The sequence below is a fragment of the Phocoena sinus genome, chromosome 18 (assembly GCF_008692025.1).
Source record: "Phocoena sinus isolate mPhoSin1 chromosome 18, mPhoSin1.pri, whole genome shotgun sequence".
NCBI classification, from domain to species: domain Eukaryota; kingdom Metazoa; phylum Chordata; class Mammalia; order Artiodactyla; family Phocoenidae; genus Phocoena; species Phocoena sinus.
In genome coordinates, this window is record NC_045780.1 from 52,483,939 (window position 1) to 52,501,990 (window position 18,052).

Sequence of the window (18,052 nt, forward strand, 5' to 3'; positions counted from 1 at the left end):
TCCCAAAATATACTAACCTTAACAACAAAAATAAAATCTCAATAGTATAAAAGAATGCAACTGTTGTTGGGTGAAAAAAAGCATACTTAAAAATCTCTGAACTAATAGTATCTATACATTTTTCACTATAGTTAAATCAATCTCTCTCTCTCAGCATGAAGAACAACATGAAACAAAATAAAACAAAAAACTGTGATCCAGCCACTCTGTAATTATTGCTCAGATGATAGTTATTGAGGACTAAGGCATGCTGAGAGGTGATGAGGAAGGAAAACAAAAGGAGTAGAAGACATTATCCTTGTTCTCACGCAGTTCGTAATCTTTCTGACAACCTTACCGCTTAGTCATTAGCATGCACTACAGGCTCCTAAAATATCTTATCAATATAATAAAGGCAAGTTGACAGAAAACTGCAGTAAATGTCCACCCCCAATTAGCTGAGTAGCCAGAGAAGGGCCCCTCAGGCAGCTGAGGGGCCTGAGCACACCCAGCTGTCACAGTCTGGCCCCAGGGTATCATCAGGCTCCCCTGACAGTCTACAAGTTCCCCTTCCGGGAAAACCAAAGGGCACAGCAGAATCAGTCAACGGATCAGGCTGGGGTCAAATACCAGGAATCATGGCATTTGTCAGAGCAGAATCGTGAGAAACAAAAAAGGCCAGAAAAGGTCAAGAAGAGAGAACAGCCAAGGCTAGCAAGAGCAGAGATGCTGCTGAGGAAGCCAGGTGTAGTACTGGCACATCTTGAGACACAGTTTAGGAAGAGCAGACCTGTGAACCAGGAAGGGGCACAGCTCACTGTCACCATGGAGACAGGTAAGGGCAGGAAAACCTGGTTCAAGTAAGGTGACTCAGACCAGAAACATCGTCCTGGAGCCAGGCAAGCCCTGACACTACCTCCTCTTTTCCTCTTTCTATCTCTCAATCTCTAGTACAATTTTGGAAAACTTCAGGAAATCCCTCTACTCTCCTCATTTGGAGAATGCCAGGAATCTCTGACTTTCTGCCCTCTTAAACCCTATATCCCTTAAGCTTCAAGAAAGCTCAAGATCTTAATTCCCTGGTCAGTTCCCTCCAAGCAGCAGTATAAAGTATTAGAGTGTAAAGACTCCTTCCTTCTGCCATGTCCCAGAGGAAAAATACACACACACAAACACTCACACTTTATACAGATACACACTGAGTTCATTAAAAAAAAAAAAAAAAAAGGGCTTCCCTGGTGGCACAGTGGTTGAGAGTCCGCCTGCCGATGCAGGGGACACGGGTTCGTGCCCTGGTCCGGGAAGATCCCACATGCCGCGGAGCGGCTGGCTGGGCGCGTGAGCCATGGCCGCTGAGCCTGCGTGTCCGAAGCCTGTGCTTCACAACGGGAGAGGCCACAACAGTGAGAGGCCCGCGTACCGCAAAAAAAAAAAAAAAAAAAAAAAAAAAGAAAAACATGTCTTGGGCATTCCCTGGCAGTCCAGTGGTTAGAACTCTGCGCTTCCATCACAGGAGGCATGGGTTTGATCCCTGGTTGGGGAAATAAGATCCCGCAAGCCGTGTGGTGTGGCCAAAAAAAAAAATGTATTAGTTCCAAGGAGCTGGCAGATTAACTGAGCATGACAGTCAGAGCTGGTCAGTATACGATGTAATCCTTAAAACAGTATGATAAAAGAATCATCTTGGAAATCTCGGAGGGTCTCATAGATAAACTGACAACTGGGCTCGATCTCAAAGGATGGGTAGGGATTAACCAGGCAGAATAAAAACAGAGAGGCTAATGGAGAGGACCAGGGAAGGCAAAGGAAAAGACATGAGCTAAGGTACATGTCATAACATGGCAAATCTTGGCCCAGGGAGAAATTCAGCATGGCCACAGCAGAGTATAAGAAGAAGAAGGTTGGAGAGGTGCTAAGAAGGCTAAGCTGAAATCATATTGGGAAAGCGGCTCCTGTACTATACTAAGAAATTTGGGCTTCAATTTGTGAGCAATGGGAAATCACCAAAGGTTATTAAGCAAGGCAGTGAGATGATCAAAGTTATATTTTAGAATTCAGGCAACAATAAAGCAGATGCTCCAGAGTTGAGAGAAGAAAAGAAGAGCAATCAGTCGGAAGGTTGTTAAAATCGGCTAAGCATGAAATCATCTGGATCTAAACTAGTGGGAACAAGAAGAAGATGCATTACCAAGGCATTTAATAGGTAGGATAGAATATACTGAACAGTTAGGTGTGGGGTGAGGACAAGGGGTGGAGAAACATAGGAAGACTGGAGTTTTTTGTTTGTTTGTTTGTTTGTGGTACGCGGGCCTCTCACTGTTGTGGCCTCTCCCGTTGCGGAGCACAGGCTCCGGATGCGCAGGCTCAGGGGCCATGGCTCACGGGCCCAGCCACTCCGCGGCATGTGGGATCTTCCCGGACCGGGGCACGAACCCATGTCCCCTGCATCGGCAGGCGGGCTCTCAACCACTGCGCCACCAGGGAAGCCCTGGAGTTTTTATCTTAGGCAACCGGACCAGTAGTAAAGCCATGAAGGAGCATAGGAACAAAGCAAGAGGATAAACAATCTTTTGTGTGGGATGGATAATGGATACAGTTACTTAGACACAAACCTCTACCAGTTCTTTGTGTTACATGCTGTGCCAAGGACATACAATTATTTCCTTTAATCCTCAAAACAGTACATTATCCACATTTTATATAAAGAAAGCAATGGCCCCAACAGGTCAATTTATCGAATGTTATTTATCTACTTATTTAGTTATTCAGCAAGTATTTATCAGGTGCCTCTCAGGTGCTGGGGTTTTGCAAGTGAAGGACATAGACAGCAAGGCTGGACTCAAGTCATAGGCTGCTTTCAGTTTTCATGTCACCTCAGAAGTTATTTGAGAACAAGCCTTCTGCACTTCAAGTTAGTTGATTTGAAATATTTAAGAATTGCTAACGATGTATTTGCAAACAATTAATGTGAAGTACATTGAATTTAATGTTGAATACTTTCAAGCATTCACCTCATAAAGCCACTGTTAAACATTAAAGAACGAGAAGGGTGGGAGGACGGAAGCAGCCCCTTGTTTCCGCACCTTCTACTTCCTTTTTTTTTTTTAACATCTTTATTGGAGTATAATTGCTCTACAGTGGTGTGTTAGTTTCTGCTGTGAAACAAAGTGAATCAGCTGTACATATACATATATCTCCATATCCCCTCCCTCTTGCGTCTCCCTCCCACCCTCTTTATCCCACCCCTCTAGGTGGTCACAAAGCACCGAGCTGACCTCCCTGTGCTATGCGGCTGCTTCCCACTAGCTATCTGTTTTATATTTGGTAGTGTATATATGTCCATGCCACTCTCTCACTTCGTCCCAGCTTACCCTTCCCCCTCCCTGTGTCCTCAAGTCCATTCTCTACGTCTGTGTCTTTATTCCTGTCCTGCCCCTAGGTTCTTCAGAAGCATTTTTTTTATATTCCTATATATATATGTGTGTGTTAGCATACTATATATATGTGTTAGCATACGGTATTTGTTTTTCTCTTTCTGACTTACTCTGTATGACAGTCTCTAGGTCCATCCACCTCACTATAAATAACTCAATTTCCTTTCTTTTTATGGCTGAGTAATAATCCATTGTGTATATGTGCCACATATTCTTTTTTTTTTTTTTTTTTTTGCGGTATGCGGGCCTCTCACTGTTGTGGCCTCTCCCGTTGTGGAACACAGGTTCCGGACACGCAGGCTCACTGGCCATGGCTCACGGGCCCAGCCGCTCCGCGGCATGTGGGATCTTCCCGGACTGGGGCATGAAGCCGCGTCCCCTGCATCGGCAGGCGGACTCTCAACCACTGTGCCACCAGGGAAGCCCCACATATTCTTTATCCATTCATCTGTCAATGGACACTTAGGGTGCTTCCATGTACTGGCTATTGTAAGTAGAGCTGCAATGAACATTGTGGTACATGACTCTTTTTGAATTATGGTTTTCTCAGGGTATATGCCCAGTAGTGGGATTGCTGGGTCATATGGTAGTTCTATTTGTAGTTTTTAAAGTAACCTCCATACTGTTCTTCATAGTGGCTGTATCAATTTACATTCCCACCAACAGTGCAAGAGGGTTCCCTTTTCTCCACACCCTCTCCAGCATTTATTGTTTGTAGATTGTTTGATGATGGTCGTTCTGACTGGTGTGAGGTGATACTTCATTGTAGTTTTGATTTGCATTTCTCTAATGATCAGTGATGCTGAGCATCCTTTCATGTGTTTGTTGGCAATCTGTATGTCTTCTTTGGAGAAATGTCTATTTAGGTCTTCTGCCCATTTTTGGATTGGATTGTTTGCTTTTTTGATATTGAGCTACATGAGCTGGCTGTATATTCTGGAGATTAATCCTTTGTCAGTTGCTTTATTAGCGAATATTTTCTCCCATTCTGAGGGTTGTCTTTTCGTCTTGCTTATGGTTTCCTTTGCTGTGCAAAAGCTTTTAAGTGTCATTAGGTCCCATTTGTTTATTTTTATTTCCATTTCCCTAGGAGGTGGGTCAAAAAGGATCTTGCTGTAATTTATGTCATAGAGCGTTCTGCCTATGTTTTCTTAACAGTAGTGATAAAATCATGGCATGGCAAAGCAATATAGCATGTGATTATGAGCACAGGCTCCAGAGCCAGACTCTCTAGAACTGAACTCTGTCTACTTACTAGTGCTGTGATTTGGGGGAAGATACTTAAACTTTTTGTATCTCAGTTTTTATCTTTTGTGAAATGTGCTCAGTAGGAGTACCTATCTTATAGGTTCCGGTGAGGTTTAAATGAGTTAAAACTTGAGATGTACTTATAACAGAGCCCATAGTTAATGCACAACCAATGTTACAGTATTACTGTCTTAGCCTTTATCACTGAAATTACCATGTTTGTTTAGTTGCTTGACCTCTTGTTCTGTCTTCTCCATTCTAAACTCCACAAGAGTAAGGTCACAAGGACAGCCTCAGAGGGCTGCTTTAGACTGAATGGTCAGGAAAGCCTCTCTGACTCTGACGACAAAAGGAGACAGCCACATAACGATGCAGAAGCAAAACATTCTAAGCAGAGGGAAAAAGTCCAGCATGTTGTAGAAACAGAAGACCAGTATGGCTAGAGCAGGATTAGCTGGGGGAATGAGAATGAGATGAAGTGGAATAAGCAAGCACAGACTAGTTCGTGAAGAGTCTGGATTTTATTTTAGGAAAACACTGGATAGTTTCAGATAGGAGATTTAATAGTGTGATTTATACTTTATAAAAAGCAATTTTGAGCATGGTGAAACTGAACTGGGTAGGGAAAAGAGAGACAGAGTGGAAGAAAGGAAATTTGAATCCAGGTACTGTTGTCTCCAGAACCAAGCATTTATTTAACTACTGTGCTTTGTGGTGAATTTAAGGTATAGGATCTTGAGTGAAAGTATAAAATAGATAGATGGAAACACTAATCTACAGTTTAGGAGAAAAGGCAAGGCCAAAGATTTAGATTTTGTTTTGCAATCTCAGACATACAAGTAGATGATTATTAAAGCCATGGGAGTTGATAAGACGGCTCAAGGAACACAAATACAGGAAGAAGGGAAGAACGTGCAGGTTATGACTTATGAAGTCTATTCTTTCCTCCTCAGAGCACTTTTTTCATGTACTAATAATAGGAAATACTGCTCACCATCTAGAGAGTACCTGGAGCCTTTATCTTCCCCCAGAAGGAGCTGAGGCATGGGTGAAGACTGGTCCATAATGATAAGCCTTCGGGCTGCTGGGCAGTAAAAATGATGCTTAACACTACCATAGTATCAAACCCACAGATCTCACTAAAGATACAATGACATTCCCAAACACATATTTATAGAAAGGAAAGCCATTAATCCAATTATAACCAGGTTTGATTTAAATGACCTATGGAATTTTGTATATGGAGCTTTATACCCTACGCTTTAAGGTTAAGTTAGAAGCTAAGGGCATGGACATCTGCTCCGCTAAAGCCTCATGATAGGCGGCAACATGGCACAAACTCTGCCTAGCGTGACTAGAACAAAAAAAATGTCACAACTGAACAGAGATCTCAGAGAGAGGGCATGGGACTCTCAAATGCTTTACAAATCAATTCTTCATACCCCTTCGAGCGAAAAAATCACTAAGGAACTCCTCTATCGTGGACAAATATATCACACTTCCTGGCACAGTTCAGGAATAGAGAAATGCAATTCTAAAGTCCTCCCTTCAGCTTCTTATTCTTGTTTCTTATCATGTGGAGGTGTGACACTTGGCATTCCCCATTAAATAGGAGACTGAGAACAGGCCTTTCTGCTTAGAGCAGAATGTAGTGGAGTACTAGATGTAGTGGAATTGTGCTAACCAGCTGTTTAAGTGGGATGATGATGGTCACAATGGAGAGATGTGCAAATTACACAGAGGACCTCTGCTCTGCTGAGTTTGAGAAGGAAGCCACCGTGTTTTCTTGGGCATGACTTGTGGCTACTCTGGAGACAAGGAACTAGAGCTGAAGGGACCTCTTAATACTGCTAACCGCTCAAGCTGTTTCCTCTTGCTCAGAATGCCTTCCTCTTCACTGAAATCTCCATCTTTCAAAGCTGGGCTCAAGTCCTGCCTCTTAGATAAAGACTCTCGTCACTCCAACCAACTGGCCATTCTGTGAACTCATATTGCTGTCTCTGCTATTTGACTTAGTAACTATTTAGTATTTAGTTGTTTCATGTATTTTTTCTCATCTTCATTAGATTATGAACTTCCTGGAAGCAAGGACTATGTTTTGTTGGTTTTAATCGGAGAACAGGAAAAACTCCATATACTCATCACCCACATTCAAGAATTATCAAGATTTTGCCTCATTTCACATATATATATATATATATATATCCCTTTTTTTGTTAAAATATACTATAGTTCATATTTTAGTATGCATTTCTAAAAAAAACATGGACATTTTGTTAAGTAACCATAAGACCTAAACAAAATTAACAGTAATTCTTTGGTATCATCTAATATCTAGTTCATATTCAAATATATCCAATTGCCTCAAAAATGTCTTCTGACATTTGTTATTAATCAATATCCAAACAAAATCCATGAACTGCATTTGGTTATTATATCTCTTAGTCCTCTTTTATTGTAAATCAGGCTTCCCCTCCCATTTTGCCAATGATTTAATGAAGAAATCTGGTCATTTTTCCAATTGATTGTACCATATTCTGGATTTGTCTGTCTGTTTTCTCATAGTCTTGGGAGCTACGTTTTTATTCATTTACTCAACAAATATATACTAGGAGCAGAATATTAGCCAGAACACTATAAAATGCAGGGCTACAACCGTGAATAAAACTATAGTCCTCACTCAAACAGAAGAACATGAAACAAATAATTACACAAAACATTAATTATTAGTAATTGGGATATGTGCTAAAAAGGGAAAGTACAAGGTAGTAAGAGAAATTACAGCAAGGGAACCTAACCTACTTTAGGGGTCAGAAAGAGTATTTATTTTGTATAGTTCAAAGCACCTAGGATACTGTCAAGTAAATAAACTTTTAGTATTTCTGGGTTGGTTGGGAGAGTAAGTTTTCTTCGCATAACAGTCTTGTAAACTGAAGGACATTACCACCACCTCTTGAGTTCTGAATATTAAATCTGATTCTCTTAGGAGTCCATGTTAGAGAAAACTGAAAGGGCAAACAGACGGCTTTCTCCAGCTGAAACGAATTAGAAGACAAATTCAGGAAGTCTTTGGCTACATCAAGTCAAAGAAAAAGATCGCATTTTTCTGGACCACCAGTTTAGATATCGAGACAATGAATTTTTGACAAGGAATAGAATGGATATTATTGAAACCTAGAAGAGTACGATTAGTAGGATATCTGCCACACTGCTCAAAAGGGCTTTTAAGTTAAAGTTGAGAAAGGAAAAATATGCAGGTACACTTTAAGACTGGATATAATCGAGGGTAAAAGATAGACTAGAAAAACAATAGCATAGGAGATAAATGATAATCCAGATTTCATTTTAAAGATTATAGCACTGTTTTTAAAAATTATAAAATTTATTACTTTTATACAATACTATCTACTTGAGACCAATGTAAATGTCTAAGTCCCCCTTGTTGACACCAGATGTTAGTCTAGTTTTGGGGCAATAGCATGATATTTGCTTGGGTGTCCTAAAAAGAAACACCTTCTGCTATGGACTGAATTGTGTTCCCAACTTCCCCACCAAATTCATTTGTTGAAGCCCTAAACCCCAATGTGACTATATTCAGAGACAGGGTCTTCAGGAAGTAATTAAGGTTAAATGAGACCATAAAGCTGAGGCCCTAATCCAACAGGACTGGCATCCTCATAAGAAGAGAGACCAGAGCGTGCGCACTCTCTCTCTGGCATGTGAAGACATAGTGAGAAGGCAGCTGTCTGCAAGACTAAAAGAGAGCCCTTGCCAGAAACCGAAATTGCTGAACCTTGATCTGGGATTTCTAGCCTCCAGAACTGTAAGAAAATAAATACCCAATGTTTAAGCCACCCTGTCTATAGTATTTTGTTATGGCAGTCCAAGCTAACAAATATAACTTCCTAATTTTTTTCCTCTCTAGTATCTAAATTTTAAAGCTCTCTCTTCTGCACGATTTGTAGAATATGTCTGCACAACCTGAAAGATACATCAGAAACTAAGGTCATGTGTATAAAAAGTATACCTTGACACCTAACCAAGTAGATAAGAGAAAAATAATTTGTCAAGGCACTTCCTAATCAAGGCAATGAAACGGAATAGATGGTTTTTATTTGCTTGCATTTACTTTTAAACTCTTGAAATTTCATATGCTTTTCAATACGAATAGGAGCTCTCTTCAGGTGAACCAGATCTGGGTATTTTCAGCTGTGGTCAGCTTCTCTCTGAATCCCACTAGGGTTTTGTGATGCAGAGTAAACTAAGGCTATAAATCAAAAGCCATGCTTTTAATACCTCAATGCATTGCAAATTGATCAGGAATAGGGGTCAGTTAAAATCGTTTTTTAAGTGAAACTGTTCCTTTCCCCTGAAGGGAAGGAATGGAAGTTAAAGATAGCAAATCCCAGAGTTATATGGGATTCAGAAGTGTGGTTGCTTGTTAGAATAGACAGCAGTGAGGTTTCTTTAGATAAGATCCTTCAGTTGTTTATCAGGTAGGAGTCATGGCTATTTAAAAACACACATCCTGGTGGCTAGTATTAAATCTGAAATCTGGTGGGCAACTTTTCAAGAAATAAAAGCTACAAACAAAATGGCTTTAGTTCCATTCAGCCTGCCGTGGGAAATGGCTAATGGACAAGCATTACTATGACTGGCAAGGCGAGCTGCCAATAAATGAGAAGAGCAGAGATTCAAACCGCCATATAATAATGGCAACACTTCTTAAGTTTATTTCACTAATTCGTCAAAGTACAACATTATCTGAAGTGAAAGAGAAAAGGGGAAGGAACTATTTCAAAGTAAAAGCTATGCTTCTTTGTCTATTGGTTAGTTATCTCTGCTTTGAGTAATTATGGTTTATTTGTACCATTTCTGGATACTACACTTGTTCTACTGAAGGCAATATTTTCTCCTTTTCAAATGACAAGCAGAGAACTACGTCTGGTAGGATAAATTTCCACTGTTTGTTTATGTCTGTCTTTGTCTTTTTCCATTAGGAAAAAATGAAGTCTAATGGTTGAATGGGAAAAGTGTGGAGTTCTGATATGCCACTCCTCAGAGGGATGGGGGCCATATTCTCTTTTCACTTGTCACTTTCTTTCCCAGAAAAATAACAACCTTAAGCACTGTCTCCCATCTTTTCTCAATCTTCAAGTCTTAACTCTCAATGGTTTCTTATCATTTTAAACTAACTGTTAAGTGGGTCAATAGTTCCAACTGCTTACCTTTTGGAATGGAGTGAAAACTATCTCATCATAAAAGAATAAATTCATCTAACTGTATAGTTCAAATCTGTCCAAAATTCAACAAATGATGCCTTAAAATTCTATTTCAGATAGGCTTTTTAGTATAATGGGTAGTGTAATAGTTTTCAATGTAATGTAACAGAACACAGATTCCGGGGCTAGACTACATTGGTTCAAATCCTATTTCCACCACTTACTAGCAGTGCAGATTTAGAAATATTAATTTGATTTCTATGCCTCCATTTCATCATCTGTAAATGGAGAATAATAATAGTTCTACATCACAGGTTGTTGTACCTGGCAAAGAGAAAGCGCTATATGAATTTTAACTATGATTATTTCAGAAAACATCTAAAGGGCATTATGTTACTCTCCCTACTCTTTGTTAGGACCACTAAACAGTTACATGTAAAACGAAGTGAAGGCTCACCTATCTTAGGTCACATAAAACAATCCTCTTGCTAATCGGATACAGAAAAAGGATCAGAGGGAAATCTTTTCTTCAACACTAGTCTTAACTATGACCAAGATTTTACCAGTAACATAAGTATACACTTGATGTTTAGAGGTAAGACATCCTATTTAAACTTACATGCTTCAATGAAAAGTCAAATGACAAACACAAACTATAACAGCAGCTTATTCTAAAACATTGACATAACCTGAAACATTGCTCTGTTAGCAAAATACATACTTCTGGGGTGATCTGTTATCAACTTCAGCTTTCAGGCGTAAATTCTCCCTCACCAGGCCACCATTTTCCAATTTCAATTTTTTATTTGCCTTAGAAAAAAAAATGTTGAAAATAATTAAGCACAAGTTAAAACAAAAGTGCCTTGTAAAAATAATGACATGAGCCATCTGTATTCTTTAGAGCAACAATATCAGAAAACTGAATACTAGAACATGTCTTCAGAAACTTAAAATCACCGTTGGGAATGACTTGTGAAACTGTGAACACAACCAAGCATTTTTAATCCGTATTCCCCAAGCACTCTGCAAATCCCCTATCCAGGGAAATAAACGGAACTATGTTAGTCAGCTTAGAGTCATTAAGGGACTAAACTAATGGCAAATATGTTTTTTTCTTTTCCTTTTTCACATAACTGAATACTCTAAGCATGATAACATTATACCACATGCAATTATTCACAAAACTAATGCTAAGAATCTTGAGCTGTGAGATTGATTTTTGGTTGCTATTTAAAAATAGTTTTTAGTGATAACATAGCTTGCTTTCTTCAAAATGGCTTTCTCAAATGCTCTGGCTCACAAATTCTGGGACTCTCAGAATTGAATCAATGTTTTCTAATAAATTCTACGGATTCTCTTTTGACTTAAAAAAAAAATCCTGGGCTTCCCTGGTGGTGCAGTGGTTGAGAGTCCGCCTGCCGATGCAGGGGACACGGGTTCATGCCCCGGTTCGGGAAGATCCCACATGGCGTGGAGTGGCTAGGCCCATGAGCCATGGCCGCTGAGCCTGCGTGTCCGGCGCCTGTGCTCCGCAACGGGAGAGGCCACAACAGTGAGAGGCCCGCGTACCGCAAAAAAAAAAAAAAAAAAAAAATCCCAAGTATGATTTTCTTTTTTGAGTTCTATGATACCTAAAAACTGCTTGACAAAACATTAATTGCTAAGAAATCTAGAAGCTCAATATTGATTCTTGACAGCCCAAAAAGTAGTGTGTCTATTGTAGTCTTCTTAAAAGTTACTTCATTTAGGGCTTCCCTGGTGGCGCAGTGGTTGAGAGTCTGCCTGCCGATGCAGGGGACACGGGTTCGTATCCCGGTCCGGGAGGATCCCACATGCCGCGGAGCGGCTGGGCCCGTGAGCCATGGCCGCTGGGCCTGCGCGTCCGGAGCCTGTGCTCCGCAACGGGAGAGGCCACAACAGTGAGAGGCCCGCGTACCGCAAAAAAAAAAAAAAAAAAAAAAAAAAGTTACTTCATTTAAACTCCCTAGTCATTGTGTTTTTCAATTCCAACAAAAAATAAGACTCCCTAGACTAGGAACCAATCTTACCAACCTGGCAAGAGGAATTCATTGTCTGACTAGAACATTAACATTCAAAGTGAAGGGGTCACAAGAACATTTGTCAACAAAGAGGTTTAAACCAAGAAAACTTGAAAACAGATTTTAAAAATCTGACCAATAATTTCTAGAACTTCTGACTATATTATTTGCCCATCAACACACAAATACCCCAAGAGGATGACAAGAGAAGCAGGACAGAGGACACTCTTCTGGGCACCAAGCCTAACTCTCTCACTTAGACTCATCTAGGTTCCTTTTGAGCTCTGAGCACCTGCTTATCTTCGTGGGTGCAAACCAAACAAGATTGTGGAGGGTTAATTCTTTAAGTGACTGATAAATACCATTACTGCCCCTCTGAAGACACAGGAAAAGTAATTTACTTCCTCATACACACAAACAATGAATTAAGCCCTCATAAGAGGAGGCACTTAGTGAATGCTTTTTGGTGATGAATGACAGGCTTAAATTAGAACCTCATTTGATTTCTTTTCCCCATCCCCTCTGTCAAGGTCTCTCACCAGTCCTGTGGCTCTCTAAGATTCTCTTTATGGGCTGGCTAGTTCCTCAACTATTAGAGATAGTTTCAACTTTAGGAGAATCAGGTGGGTAAAGTTACAAAGGGGAGAGTTCTGCCTATTTGTTGCACCTAAAAGAGTAATGAAGACTTCAGCTAACTTATATCTTGCATTCTCAACACTGGCTTCATAATTGTTCAAAACTCACTTAGCCCTGGAAACATTAGGAAAAAAGTCCAGGATTGGTTCAAGATGGTGGAGTAGAAGGACATGCTCTCACTCCCTTTTGCGAGAACACTGGAATCACAACTAACTGCTGAACAATCATCGACAGGAAGACACTTGAACTCACCAAAAAAGATACCCCACAACCAAAGACAAAGGAGAAGCCACAATGAGACGGTAGGAGGGGCGCAATCACAGTAAAATCAAATCCCATTTAACTGCTGGGTGGGTGACACACAAACTGGAGAACACTTATACCACAGAAGTCCATCCACTGGAGTGAAGCTTCTGAGCCTCATGCTAGGCTTCTGAACCTGGGGGTCCAGCAACGGGAAGAGGAATTCCTAGAGAATCAGACTTTGAAGGCTAGCGGGATTTGATTGCAGGACTTCGACAGGACTGGGGGAGGCAGAGACTCCACCCTTGGAGGGCACACACAAAGTAGTGTGTGCATCAGGACCCAGGGGAAGGAGCAGTGACCCCATAGGAGACTGAACCAGACCTACCTGCTAGTGTTGGAGGGTCTGCTGCAGAGGTGGGGGGTGGCTGTGGCACACCGTGGGCACAAGGACACTGGCAGTAGAAGTTCTGGGAAGTACTCCTTGGCGTGAGACCTCCCAGAGTCCACCATTAGCCCTACCAAACAGCCCGGGTAGGCTCCAGTGTTGGGTCACCTCAGGCAAAACAACCAACAGGGAAGGGACTCAGCCCCACTCATCAGCAGACAAGCGGATTAAAGTTTTACTGAGCTCTGCCCACCAGAGCAACAGTCAGCTCTACCCAGCACCAGTCCTTCCCATCAGGAAACTTGCACAAGCCTCTTAGATAGCCTCATCCACCAGAGGGCAGCCAGCAGAAGCAAGAAGAACTACAACCCTGCAGCCTGTGGAACAAAAACCACATTCACAGAAAGATAGACAAGATGAAAAGGCAGAGGGTTATGTACCAGATGAAGGAACAAGATAAAACCCCAGAAAGACAACTAAATGAAGTGGAGATAGGCAACCTTCCAGAAAAAGAATTCAGAATAATGATAGTGAAGATGCTCCAGGACATTGGAAAAAGAATGGAGGCAACGATCGAGAAGATGCAAGAAATGTTCAACAAACATCTAGAAGAATTAAAGAACAAACAAACAGAAATGAACAATACAACAACTAAAATGAAAAATACACTAGAAGGAATCAATAGCAGAATAACTGAGGCAGAAGAACGGATAAGTGACCTGGAAGACAGAATGGTGGAATTCAGTGCTGTGGAACAGAACAAAGAAAAAAGAATGAAAAGAAATGAAGACAGCCTAAGAGACCTCTGGGACATTAAACGCAACAAGATTCCCATTATACGGGTCCCAGAAGGAGAAGAGAGACAGAAAGGACCAGAGAAAATATTTGAAGAGATTATAGTTGAAAATTCCCTAACATGGGAAAGGAAATAGCCACTCAAGTCCAGGAAGCACAGAGAGTCCCATACAGGATAAACCTAAGGAGAAACAGGCCGGGACACATACTAATCAAATTGGCAAAAACTAAAGACAAAGAAAAGTTATTGACAGCAGCAAGGGAAAAAAGACAAATAACATACAAGGGAACTCCCATAAGGTTAACAGCTGATTTCTCAGCAGAAACTCTACAAGCCAAAAGGGAGTGGCATGATATACTAAAAGTGATGAAAGGGAAGAACCTACAACCAAGATTACTCTACCCAGCAAGGATTTCATTCAGATTTGATGGAGAAATCAAAAGCTTTACAGACAAGCAAAAGCTAAGAGAATTCAGCACCACCAAACCAGCTGTACAACAAATGTGAAACGAACTTCTCTAAGTGGGAAACACAAGAGAAGAAAAGGACCTACAAAAACAAACCCAAAACAATTAAGAAAATGGTAATAGGAATATACATATCGATAATTACCTTAAACATGAATGGATTAAATGCCCCAACCAAAAGACACAAGCTTGCTGAATGGATATAGAAACAAGACCCATATATATGTTGTCTACAAGAGACCCACTTCAGACCTAGGGACACATACAGACTGAAAGTGAGGGGATGGAAAAAGATATTCCAAGCAAATGTAAATCAAAAGAAAGCTGGAGTAGCAATACTCATATCAGATAAAATAGACTTTAAAATAAAGAATGTTACAAGAGACAAGGAAGGACACTACATAATGATCAAGGGATCAATCCAAGAAGAAGGTATAACAATTATAAATATATATGCACCCAATATAGGAGCACCTCAATACATAAGGCAAATGCTAACAGGTATAAAAGAAGAAATCGACAGTAACACAATAGTGGGGGACTTTAACAACTCACTTACACCAATGGACAAATCGTCCAAACAGAAAATTAATAAGGATACACAAGCTTGAAATGACATAATAGACCAGATAGATTTAATTGATATTTATAGGACATTCCATCCCAAAACAGCAGATTACACTTTCTTCTCAAGTGCACATGGAACATGCTCCAGGATAGATCACATCTTGGGTCACAAATCAAGCCTCAGTAAATTTAAGAAAATTGAAATCATATCAAGCATCTTTTCTGACCACAACGCTATGAGATTAGAAATGAATTACAGGGAAAAAAACGTAAAAAACACAGACACATGGAGGCTAAACAATATGTTACTAAATAACGAAGAGATCACTCAAGAAATCAAAGAGGAAATCAAAAAATACCTAGAGACAAATGACAGTGAAAACATTACAATTCAAAACCTATGGGATGCGGCAAAAGCAGTTCTAAGAGGTAAGTTTATAGCTATACAAGCCTACCTCAAGAAACAAGAAAAATCTCAAATAAACAATCTAACCTTACACCTATAGGAACTAGCGAAAGAAGAACAAACAAAACCCAAAGTTAGCAGAAGGAAAGAAATCATAAAGATCAGAGCAGAAATAAATGAAATAGAAACGAAGAAAACAATAGCACAGATCAATAAAACTAAAAGCTGGTTCTTTGAGAAGAGAAACAAAGTTGATAAGCCATTAGCTAGCCTCATCAAGTTACAACAGATACTGCAGAAATACAAAGCATCCTAAGAGACTACTACAAGCAACTCTATGCCAATAAAATGGACAACCTGGATGAAATGGACAAATCCTCAGAAAGGTATAACCTTCCAAGACTGAACCAGGAAGAAATACAAAATATGAACAGACTAATCACAAGGAATGAAACTGCGATTAAAAATCTTCCAACAAAAAAAAGTCCAGGACCAGATGGCTTCACAGGTGAATTCTAGCAAACATTTAGAGAAGAGCTAACACTCATTCTTCTCAAACTCTTCCAAAAATTTACAGAGGAAGGAACACTCCCAAACTCATTCTATGAGGCCACCATCACCCTGATACCAAAACCAGATAAAGATATTACAAAGAGAGAAAATTACAGACCAATATCACTGATGAATATAGATGCAAAAATCCTCAACAAAATACTAGCAAACAGAATCCAGCAACACATTAAAAAGATCATACAGCATGATCAGGTGGGATTTATCCCAGGGATGCAAGGATTCTTCAATATACACAAATCAATCAACGTGATACACCGTATTAACAAATTGAAGAATAAAAACCATATGATCATCTCAATAGATGCAGAAAAAGCTTTTGACAAAATTCAACACCCATTTATTATAAAAACCCTCAAGAAAGTGGCCATAGAGGGAACCTCTCTGAACATAATAAAGGCCATACATGACAAAACCACAGCAAACACCATTCTCAATGGTGAAAAACTGAAAGCATTTCCTCTAAGATCCGGAACAAGACAAGGATGTCCACTCTCACCACTATTATTCAACATAGCTTTGGAAGTCCTAGCCATGGCAATCAGAGAAGAAAAAGAAATAAAAGGAATACAAATTGGAAAAGAAGAAGTAAAACTGTCACTGTTTGCAGATGACATGATACTATACACAAAGAATCCTAAAGATGCCACCAGAAAACTACTAAAACTAATCAATGAATTTGGTAAAGTAGCAGGATACAAAATTAATGCACAGAAATCTCTTGCATTCCTATACACTAATGATGAAAAATCTGAAAGGGAAATTAAGAAAACACTCCCTTTTACCATTGCAACAAAAAGAAGAAAATACCTAAGAATAAACCTACTGAGGGAGACAAAAGACCTGTATGCAGAAAACTGTAAGACACTGATGAAAGAAATTAAAGATGATATCAACAGATGGAGAGATATACCATGTTCTTGGATTGGAAGAATCAATATTGTGAAGATGACTATAGTATCCAAAGCAACCTACAGATTCAATGCAATCCTTATCAAATTACCAATGCATTTTTTACGGAACTAGAACAAAAGATCTTAAAATTTGTATGGAGACACAAAAGACCCCAAATAGCCAAAGCAGGTTTGAGGGAAAAAAAATGAGCTGGAGGAATCAGACTCCTCAACTTCAGGTTATACTACAATGCTACAGTAATCAAGACAATACGGTACTGGCACAAAAACAGAAGTACAGATCAATGGAACAAGATAGAAAGGCCAGAGGTAAACCCAGGCACCTATGGTCAACTAATCTATGACAAAGGAGGCAAGGATTTACAATGGAGAAAAGACAGTCTCTTCAATAAGTGGTGCTGGGAAAACTGGACAGCTACATGTAAAAGAATGAAATTAGAACACTCTCTAACACCATATACAAAAATAAACTCAAAATGGATTCGAGACCTAAATGTAATAAGACCGGACACTATAAAACCCTCAGAGGAAATCACAGGAAGAACACTCTCACATAAATCACAGCAAGATCTTTTTGATCCACCTCCTAGAGCAATGGAAATAAAAACAAAAGTAAACAAATGGGACCTAATGAAACTTAAAAACTTTTGCACAGCAAAGGAAACCATAAACAAGACAAAAAGACAACCCTCAAAATGGGAGAAAATATTTGCAAATGAATCAACGGACAAAGGATTAATCTCCAAAATATATAAACAGCTGATGCAGCTCAATATTAAAGAAACAAACAACCCAATCCAAAAATGGGCAGAAGACCCAAATAGACATTTCTCCAAAGAAGACATACAGATGGCCAAGAGGCACATGAAAAGCTGCTCAACATTACTAATTATTCGAGAAATGCAAATCAAAACTACAATGAGGTATCACCTCACACCAGTTAGAATGGGCATCATCAGAAATCTACAAACAAATGCTGGAGAGGGTGTGGAGAAAGGGAACCCTCTTGCACTGTTGGTGGGAATGTAAATTGATACAGCCACTATGGAGAACAGTATGGAGGTTCCTTAAAAAACTAAAAATGTAATTACCATATGACCCAGCAATCCCACTACTGGGTATTTACCCAGAGAACACCATAAT

At 39.8% G+C, this 18,052-nt stretch overlaps 1 protein-coding gene across 2 annotated transcripts in view; it reads right to left on the reverse strand.

Annotated features, from left to right (window-relative positions):
• The window catches only part of OBI1 (ORC ubiquitin ligase 1), a 47,535-nt gene that overhangs the window by 12,503 nt on the left and 16,980 nt on the right, over positions 1–18,052 (reverse strand). For both annotated transcript variants that reach the window (XM_032611647.1, XM_032611648.1), the window contains one exon: positions 10,605–10,693. In XM_032611647.1, the coding sequence (XP_032467538.1) occupies positions 10,605–10,693 (89 nt within the window). The remainder of the gene's footprint in view (positions 1–10,604; positions 10,694–18,052) is intronic.